The sequence below is a fragment of the Leguminivora glycinivorella genome, chromosome 13 (assembly GCF_023078275.1).
Source record: "Leguminivora glycinivorella isolate SPB_JAAS2020 chromosome 13, LegGlyc_1.1, whole genome shotgun sequence".
NCBI classification, from domain to species: domain Eukaryota; kingdom Metazoa; phylum Arthropoda; class Insecta; order Lepidoptera; family Tortricidae; genus Leguminivora; species Leguminivora glycinivorella.
This window is the reverse complement of record NC_062983.1, coordinates 12,844,954-12,855,302: the sequence shown is the minus strand read 5'-3', so window position 1 is coordinate 12,855,302 and position 10,349 is coordinate 12,844,954. Positions and strand designations below refer to the sequence as shown.

At 37.1% G+C, this 10,349-nt stretch overlaps 1 protein-coding gene across 2 annotated transcripts; it reads right to left on the bottom strand.

Annotated features, from left to right (window-relative positions):
• Window positions 1–4,791: 4,791 nt before the first annotated feature.
• LOC125232628 lies at window positions 4,792–9,907 on the bottom strand. Of its 2 annotated transcripts, none has more exons than XM_048138374.1 (8): window positions 9,751–9,907; window positions 9,494–9,676; window positions 9,144–9,374; window positions 8,295–8,435; window positions 7,181–7,301; window positions 6,969–7,113; window positions 6,834–6,890; window positions 4,792–6,576 (listed from the first exon to the last, which is right to left on the bottom strand). In XM_048138374.1, the coding sequence occupies exons 1-8, from the start codon at window positions 9,862–9,864 to the stop codon at window positions 4,983–4,985; spliced, it is 2,586 nt and encodes an 861-aa protein (XP_047994331.1). In that variant the 5' UTR covers window positions 9,865–9,907; the 3' UTR covers window positions 4,792–4,982. The 2 variants fall into 2 exon arrangements, with proteins under 2 accessions (XP_047994331.1, XP_047994332.1); XM_048138375.1 differs by having other exon boundaries at window positions 7,196–7,301.
• Window positions 9,908–10,349: the final 442 nt, after the last annotated feature.

Sequence of the window (10,349 nt, the reverse complement as noted above, 5' to 3'; positions counted from 1 at the left end):
TTTACTTTTGCATTTCCCCTTTATAAGGCTTTTCCAGGCTGCACCCATCTTATGTAGTTTTTCCGAAAAAATTTAACAATCTAATTTGAACCTTGAATTGGAATGCTAAAGTAGAAATTATTTAGGGTCATATTATGCCTGGAAAAGGTGTTTAGTTGCATTCCCATTTGTGCCGGCGAGGACAGACGGGAAAGAAACTATTCCCTGTGGTGGAATAACACCCTGGAGAAGGGTTAAGTGTAGTGTAGCCATACTTATAGGGCCCTTACTGATCGAGTTCTATAGGGACATCTCTTGAGTGAAGCAAACTCACTAATGACAACAATATAGCGAGGCAAAGCACGCTACAGCCTAAAAAAGTAATAAATGCAAGAATAATCGATTCTTATTATTTCGTCAATATACAAATGCAGTTATGCAACCCTGCCGAAATACAAAGGGGGTTTTATAACTGAGAAGCCTTTTACAGTTGGACAAGAAACCCTTACCAAGGGTCGTCTCTATATCGTAGCATCTCTCGAAAGTACAAACATTACATCGGAAAGGTAAATTTGAAATTCTATTGGCGCGTATGATATACGAATTAGACGACTATAAATTCCGTTTTTCTACTTGTCGACTGTAATATTTCAATTAGGACACCACAGATTAAACTATACACCGTGTCCAATAAGTTTGAATACAGCACAAATAGCCAATAAAACAAAATGAACAAATAGTTACTTACATTACTATTATATTTTATGAATGGCACTCTTATTTACTACATTCACAACAAATGTTTTGGAATAACTCCAGCTTTAACTTGTTTACCAGCCTCAAACGGATCACACGCGGCACGCACAGTTTTCTTCACATTTCATCCCAAATACTCTCGATAACCTTTTTGAAATGATCTAGGTTTATGATTTTATAAAAATTTAGTCTTCAAAGCATGTATGACCATACAAAATAGTCTAATACGCCTAAACCTGGAGGCCTGGGTGGCCACTCATGTTTCGGATAAAAAACTGCCAAATTAGTCTGAAACTACGCTAGAATACCATTTGCCGAATGTGCTGGAGGTGCGTCTTGTTGGGACACATGATACTCATTCCCAAGCATCCTTTTTAACTTTAAGGCATTTTTTCTCCAAAACCTTGATTTTAAAGAAAAAAACGTTGATTTTAACGCTTTTATCTGTAAGTACTGAAGGTAGTTTACCTCGCTTACATACTGCATCCCACACCCGGGCCGATGGTGAGCTCTGGAACCTAGGCACATTTTTCTAGTTGCCCGGAACGTTATCTATCCTCGGTACCCATTGAGGTATTGGGACCGTGCGCGACGACAACGCCACGTGACAGTGACAATATTGTAACCGCTGTCAAGCGAGAAGTAAGTAAACATTGTGAAAAAATTAATGAAATCTTGTGCTATTTTACTACATTAGACAATTTTGGACGATGGTGGTTACAACATTATCGCCAATAACATTAAAATCGTTGTTTTCAGTGAGAAATTAACAAACTGGTGACTAAAACGGGGTTTCGTGCCATCGCTCACGAAATCATTTTCCAACCTGAAACGATGAATAAAGGCAATAAATTGGTGCTAGCTGGGCATTTTCTACAGATTGAAGACATTATTCCACCATTTATACCTATGTGCAATAAAGTATAAATAAATCCTTGGCTTTTGAAATAGTTGATCAGTTCACTGCTATCCTGTCATTTTCATAGGCTAACTATAGGTATTACATATAAATATCATTGCAGGGTACAGAGTTTATTGTAAAATAAAAACAAACTAGCTATAATAATGTTTAATTATAATATTATACATTACAAAAACTTGTTTCATTTACTTGAAAATATTGGAGGTTTACCAGATATCACATCAAATACAATCATGAATGCGATGAAATAAGTTCTCTGGAATTTTATTTAAAATGTGATAAGCCTTCAGTGGATGGACTGCTTCTGCTTCTATTGTTCTTGTGTTCCTTCTTCCCATTGAAACCTCGATATTTACGCATTTTCGTCAATCCGTTTCGATTTGTAAACAGGAGCACAGATGAGGAAACAAATAAAATGATTTTCGAACATAACTGGGATTGGCTTCCACGTCGGCTTTTCTACCTCCAATAAAATTTGCACTATAAATTCACCGTAAATTCAATTCAATACTTGTATCAAATGATTACGCACTTTAAGTAAAACTTCAGAGATTGGACGACACTTTTCTTCTTACGGCAACTATTCACTTAAACGGTGGTTTCGTTTCCACCACGGTCTTGGAAATAGCTAGAATTTAGTCGCTACTTTTCTTGGAGTTATTACAATTCGCCATAACAAATTTTACTGGGCCCGTATTAAATTTATCTCAAAAACGACATGAAAATGTTTACTGCAATATGGATTTGACAGCGCAAGTCAGCGACTAAGATGTCAATTTTGGCCGTAGTGAGCGCTGTGATCGTTTTAGCTACCCCCTCCACCCGCTTTGCACCCTGCCAATAATGTACTAGAGAGGACACGGCGAACAAAAAGTTTGCGCCACGAACATAAGACCAGTGGACTTATGTTGCCTCAGTCAGTCTCTGCGCGTGGTGGGAGGAGGTTGTCTCTGACTGCACACAAATAAAATGAAAAAATGCCTTCCTGTGCTATAAGATACTGTTGAAGCCATACGAGAAAATCTAATAAAAGTGACGGTGTCACATTTCATCGGTTAGTAGACAAGCTATTTTGATCTAACTTAATTTAAGTAATTATTATAATGAAGGGACGGGCTCCTTAAACGCGATGCTATGGCCGCCATTTTGACAACTGGAATCATAGATGAATCGCGCAGACATGACATGTAGGTAATAAGGTATAATAATTGTGATCATATTCTGTTTTCAATATATAATATAAAAATATTTATTTCAATTTATAGTTTTGAATATTACACGGTTCTAATACGAATTTTAGTCGATAATATTATACAATAAGCATGATTTTGAATTATAATTCTCATTATTGACGAAAAATAGTGACACAAAAACTGAAATAGTATTTAATGCAACCGGTGTTTAAGGGAGGTAAAACAAGGTGAATGGCGCGATTATTATTCTGAGCGACAGAAACTTACAAAACTAATTTTATTCAAAGGAAATTAAAATTTATGAAAAAAACAATTACTTATTTTTATTTCACTGAGTAGAAATTAAATATAACACAATGTATAATAGTGCTAAAAGTAAACTACTTAGTATTTCACACACAAAGTATAAAACAAAGGTCTACACTAAAAGTGTCGCGTCTAGGTGGTCAAGTCTTACTCTATGACACGGTTCGCTTCACGCGCATGCGCCTCGCGCTGCCGCCGCTGCCGGTCGGCGCACAGAATATGTTCGAGTTGTCATTTCTAGTACGTAGTACATAGTAGTTCAATGTAAAACGACAGAGTTTAATTTGCGATACCTGGCAAATTTTCCTGCATCTGAAACACATTTTTTTTTATCTGTCGCGTTATCGGCCAATCAGAGACAGTTATTACAAACAATTGGTTGCTAGGTAATTCGATGTTGATACAACGGTGAACGACTCATAACATTAATTTTAACTTGCATGAATGATGATATTTCCGTCCATTGATGATGAAGATGATGACTCGTAGAAAAAGTTTTGTATACAATAGTGATACAATTAAGCTTTTCACTCTCGTACCGTACTATTAGGCCACTCAGCAAGCTTCGTGGCCTAAACATGGTACTCGACTGAAAAGCTTTGTATTATATCACGATTGTATAAAATACTATTTCAGTACAGATGTTTTTTACGCACTAGTGCGAGAAGTGGTTCATTATACGCCAGGTCGAAACTTCGGAGGGCTATCTGTACTGAAAAACGTCGTACGATACATGTGCGAAAAGGAAATTCGCAACTCATGTCGATTTAAAACACTCCCTTCGGTCGTGTTTTAATTTATCGCCACTCGTTTCGAACTTCCTTTTTTACTGCAGGTGTTTTTTTACGCACTAGTGCGAGAAGTGGTTTTGGCTGCCACGTGACAGGCTTAGCCTAGTGTGGTGCCACAGGGCAAATGTACCTATTGTAATAATTTCTTATTAATAATACTTATATGTCAATTACATTCAACTATTCTTATTATATGTCAGGTCGAAACTTCGGATGGCCATCTGTACTGAAAAACGTCGTACGATACACGTGCGAAATAGTTATTTGTTATACAAGGGGGCAAAGTTGTATTTTAACGCCGAGTGTGGAATTGAAAAACGAGCAAGTGAAAGGATTCTATAGTTGAACCACGAGCGAAGCGAGTGGTTCGAGAATAGAATCCTGAACTTGCGAGTTTTTTAACACACGAGAAGTAAAATACATTTGTACCCGAGTGTAACACAAAACTTTTCCCCTCACTATAGCGAGGAAACTACAACGCAAAAAATGGGTTTATCACTGCTTCCAATAGTTCCACAGGTGGTAAATCATCTTTATTACTAGATTCACCTACTTTTATCAATTTTAAAGCAGTTAATTTGACTTTATTCAAGGTCAAATCACTTTACCCACTAGTGGATAAAATGCGTTTTTACCCGCTAATATTAAAGGACAAAACACGTATTTCCGAGCTAGTGAGGGGAAAAAGAAATTCCATTCCACTCCCTTCGGTCATGTTTTAATTTATCGCCACTCTTTTCGAACTTACTTTTTTACGCACTATACACGTGCACGTATCGTAATGTACTAGTCTATTTAGTTTTTACAAAAATACCTAGATGAGAAATGAAATAAAACAAGAACACTCAATCAAAACAAATTATCTATTAGACTTTTGTATATGTATTTACACATGGCCACTTGATTCATTTAATCATCATTTATATCCTAAACCTTATGATTATTAAGTACAAATTTCTTTCGTGCAAAATAAAATTATACAATACCTATTGATTGATTAATACTAATGCAATAAAAATAAATGTAAAACTTTAATCAGTTCGCTTGTTGAGTATACGCTCGCAACAGTTTTTGACGGGGAGACCGTCTTCTAGGCGATATGTGAATCGCTTTGAGGGGCGTATTCGCTTTTCTGAGATCGCTTGAACATGTAGGCGTCCTTAAACTCCTTGGTGTACAAAGTGGCTTCCTCAAGGCAGGTGTCATAAAAGGGGTGGTTTTTCCGGGTAATGGTTGCGGGGATACTTTTCTAATAGGTGGTGTAGTCTTTCTACTCAAATGAAAAGTATCAACTGTGTCTTTACTTTGGGCCCCATATTGTCGATGAGATTTCGGAGGCACGTTTGGAGGAGCATCTACATTTCGGTAAGTTCGAACAGGAATGCCAGGAGCAGAAGTTTCAGTTACACTCGTTTGAACTTTAGGTCTAACATGAGCTATTAACTTCGGCTGCTTATTCACTTGGTTGACATTGACCCGAGGTCTTCTTGCAAATCCAGAATGGGAACTTTTATCGCTACGCCCTGATGACTTGTCAGACCCAGATTCAAAGAGTTTAGCCTTGGCCAAAACTGCTCCGGCATTCTGTTTCCTGAGTTTATTAACCGATGGCCTCCCAGAGAGACCTGCGCTGTCCATCTCGCCCGTCTTGTCCATAAAGAAAGCTGCGGCACTCCGCCACTTCTGTTGCGAATTCGATGGACTCTTTGTGGTTTTTTTTGTATTTCGTACAGTAACATTTTGGTAAACGCCTGATTGATTCATTGAGGTATTTGACTTCTCAGTTGAATTCAGGGTGTTGTTTGTAGAGTTGTCTGACGCTGTTGCGTCCCAGGTGTTAATAGTAACGTTCAGAGATCTGCGCATTGCATCTCTGTTAAAAGATTTATCTAAATTATAGTCAGAGTTCAGGCTGATTCGTTTCCGCAACTGATACTTTTGACTAGAATCAGTGAGCGATTTATCAGATAATGAGGCATTGCTCTCATTAGACTTTGGTGTCTTTGGTGCAGCTAAGTCTGGTTTGGCCGTACTGGTACGGTCTCGACGAATTAGCCCCACGTAAGGATAAAATCTATCCGCGTTTTGACTAGCTTGTGACGCCACAGAAGCGTTCCACGACTTATGCCTAACGATTTTTGGAATATTTTCTTTAGATCGGCGTCGTATAGAGCCGATTTTCCGGGCGCTCGGAGATCTAATCACCTTGGCCTGTTCATTGGGTCGTATTTTTAATTCCTTACTTAAACGTCTCGCTAAATGATCTGACGTTGGACAGTTAAGCATCGCCACTTCCTCCAAAGTTTGCTCATAGACACTCTGTACTTGTTGCAACGGCTCGACTCTCGGTATGACATCAGTGAATTCTCTGGACAGTCTGTTTTCTATGGCGGATACTCGACTTTTGATTTCTTCATATTCCTGTTTAGATATCCTGACATAGTCTTTGTCGGGTTTCTGGTCTGGTGAAAGGTCGATGGTGTCGTGAGCACTGAACAAGCGTTCAGAGGAAGTGAGCAGGTCTTCACTGCTTGCGCTCGTTTCGGAGGTTTTCATATCGGAATTAATTATTGGGGTGCTTCTTGCATCCATTAGACTCAGCCTTATTCTCTTCCTTTCGGTGATGCCCCTGTTAATTAAACAAGTTCATTATTAAAGTCGTATTTTACAGTCCAGAGCCAGGATTCAATTCGCACGTTGTTTCGAAGTCTGACCAAGAAAACGCTGTGCGCGCAACGCGCATAAAGCGAAATCTCATTTAACCGTTCGGAATGCAGTGTGGCATGCTCCACAAAAGGTAGATTAGTAATTTTAAGTACACTGCACTATTTAAAATGTACGCACGTTAAGTACATGCGTACATTTTAAGTTGTGTTTGTTACTTACATTTTCATTGGCGTAAACGATAGTTCTTTCTGGGGGAGATTCTTCTTTATCTCTTTTCTGTAATATAAAAAATATTCGTTAAAATCTGTTCAAAATATTTTCATGTTATTTTATACCATCATAAAGAAAACTCACTTGGTTTTAGCTGAAAGTCCCTCATAGCTATCAAATTTCCGTTTGGACGCAGACTTGCTCAATATAGGAGTCTTCCCATTCTCACACACGGTAGCTGGCGTATTCACTCCTCCGGACACCATCTTACGCAGTCCACTCAACATGCCTGAAACAGAAAACATTTTAGAATTTTGTTATAATTAGTATATTTTTTTATTAATGTATAAACTTACGATTAAGGGACCCACTTCGTCTCTTCTTTCTTCTTGCTAAATGCGATTCTGTGTCATCATCTAACTGTGACATAAGGTCGTCAGTCAAAAGACCAATGTGTTGCGAGTTCTCTATAAATATCTGAAAATAAAAACATCCAGTTTGAAAAGAAGCTTAAATTACAAATATGAGGAGTTAAAGTAAGTAAAACCTGTTGAAAAATCATGGACCCGAGTGGTGCTTCAGACAAAAAAGGTAAGGCCAATGAGTGTAGCTGGTTTTCATGGTTAGTTACAACTTAATATGTGTATATGATAAACATTTACCCCCTCATTCATAAACGTACTAAGTTATCAAGCCGATAAAGTTCGTTTGTCCCTTTCCAACGTATTGGTGTGATAGAAAAGGACAAACAAACTTTATCGGCTTGACAACTTTAGAGTATGTTTATAAATAAGGGGGTGAATATGTTAATAGCCCAAACACGAGAGACAGCAACACTCGACCATGGTGACCTTAATTAATATAAATGAGGACAAGAGGAGGATCCACACATCATGCACCATTGCGGTTTGCGGCCCATGCATGGCATATGTACAATATTGGTCATTTGCCATTGCTTTACAACAGTGCTCAAACTATGTGTCTAATATATATCTGGGTGAATCAACTTTTTCTTGCTTTTTGCAAGAATTACCCTTACTTATTATTAGGTCTACTTTTGTGATTTTTAATCTTACCAACGTGAATAAAGATCCTTATTTCATGTATATCGGTATGTACCGATTAGGGAAAAATTTAAAAACGATTCATTTTTAATTAAAACAATATGTGACCCAGTGGAAGAGACACTTTTTTCATACAAAAGTGAGGGACAGCTATGTCCACTGGGTCACTGCTCGAAACAAAGTTATAAAATAGGAAATCCTATAATTACATGTTGTATTGCGTAGCTAGTATATTTGTCTTTAATATAATAAGTATACATTAATTAGACTAAATCCCAATTAAAATTTCTGATCACATGTAGTCGAAGTATGCGAAATTTTGCTGGGAAAGAAAAGTTGATTCAGCCATCTATAGGAGAACTGGATCGTGTTTTTTTTTATTTGTGTGATAACGTGAAGTATTCACCTTGACTAAAGCAACATGATGCTCCAATCTCTGAGCAGACGAGGCAGCAGGTAACGGCATAATGCTGGGAGCCATCACTATTGCCAGATTTGAAGAATCCATCAAGTTCTCTTTGTGCCTTGATGCAATGTAGTTGAGCAGCTGAAACAGTAGGTAAACTTTAACAGTAGACCAATATTCACCTTAAGGTTTAACCCCCTTGCACAAGAATAGGCAAAGTATGGTACAGATGTGATCTAGCCAGGTATCTGATCTGGAAAACACATTTTTAGTGTAAATCTTGCCTACCTGAAATTCCTTCAAGTTTTAGCCTAATAAAAAACTTGCCAACCACTGCCCTTGGGTGTCATGAAGCCTCTAAGGAAGAATTGCAGAAGCTTATCAAGCCCAAGTCAATAAAATAGCTGAGGGTAGGCCACAAATGTCAAATCTTGATTATGAGGGTCCATTAAAAAAATGCCTCTACTAAATTACTAATGGGGGTCCATTAGTAACTGTAAATTACTTCAGTAGAGTAATAAGAAATTAATATCAACATAGTAATGAAAATAAAATAGAAAGGTATAGAGGATGTCTATGTCAAAGGACTGAAGTGAAGTGGCAGTTGATGTGAGACCAACTTAATGTATTCTTTGTAACTGAAAACTTCAATTACAAAGGCTTTTTACCACAAACCAAATGCAATTCTATCTTGTAAAGAATAAAATAAACTGCTTGTAGCAGTTTCATAAACCTTTGATTGAAATATTCAATCATAGATCATAGAGATATTTTACCTTGTACTAAAACAACACACTTGTACTTGTACAAGAGGAGGTGAAAATTAAACCACTAAAAAAATATACCTACCTCCATAATGTAATGCAGTAAATGTACATGTAGTACGGGTAATAGCAGCAATGTGTGCAGAAGTGGTTTCAAGGCATCATCACCAGCGGTGACCCTACAACGTAGGAGTAAGTCTTGCACTTCTGCACTGATCAGCGGTTCAGGTAAACATCGCAGGTACAGCTTCAGTACACTCGCCACATCAACCGGGTGATGACCTTCTGATACACATCCACCGGCGTCTAACAGTCGCTGGAATACCATAAACAAATATATACTTTTTAGAAGCTTTTCAGTTAATTAAGATTGAAAACCTAAAAATTTTCATTATCGTGCAACACGACAGAGTAAAAATTGAGTTAATGGTTTACCTTTATATCCTTTTGTCGAGTTTGAGACCCCGCTTTACGAAACAAGCCTTCGATATGGGCGTTAGTACGAAGAACTGCTGACATTTCGTTAACCACTAGCGGTACACATAAATTACTCCCACAGCATATAACACTGCCCGATGGCACTTTTGCCAAAGGAGCTCCGAAAACCGTTTTGTGATCCTGTAAATAAATATGCGAGACAATAAAACAAGACTCATTATTGTAATATAATTACTATTGGAACACGACTGTACCTTGACATTTTTCAATATGATTTTCTTTAGCCTATGCTTTAATCCAGCTTTCTTCAGTTCACCAACTATTATTGACTGTAATTTAGTATGATTAATCCCATCTGATATAATCATTTTGTTTATTTAAACAAATTTATCACAATTTCAACGATTATTTCAAACGATCATATTCGTTACTAAACGTTCCATTTTACGATGTTGAAAAACAGCAACAGCTACACTCCAGAAAATACTAAAAAAATTTAATAAAATGTCATAATGAATTTAAATTAAATTTTTAGTAAAAAATAAGTCATTAGTAGTTTTTTTTTTTAGTAAAATAAGTGAGAAATTTACAATTCGTTATTAAATCAAACAAAAAGACAAATTGCATGCAGCGTAAAATGGATATTTTTCGTTTAGGATTTGCTCATATTATTGTATTGTCATTTTAATAGAACATTTTTTAGTATTTTTTTACAAAACCATTACATTTCGTTTACATTATTTGATGTAATTATATGTATTCATTAAAGCTAGAACATACTACGCGGACGTCCGTCGTAAAACGACCGCGACCGCGACCTATCAGTGTGCACGGAACAAAACATCCAGAGAGC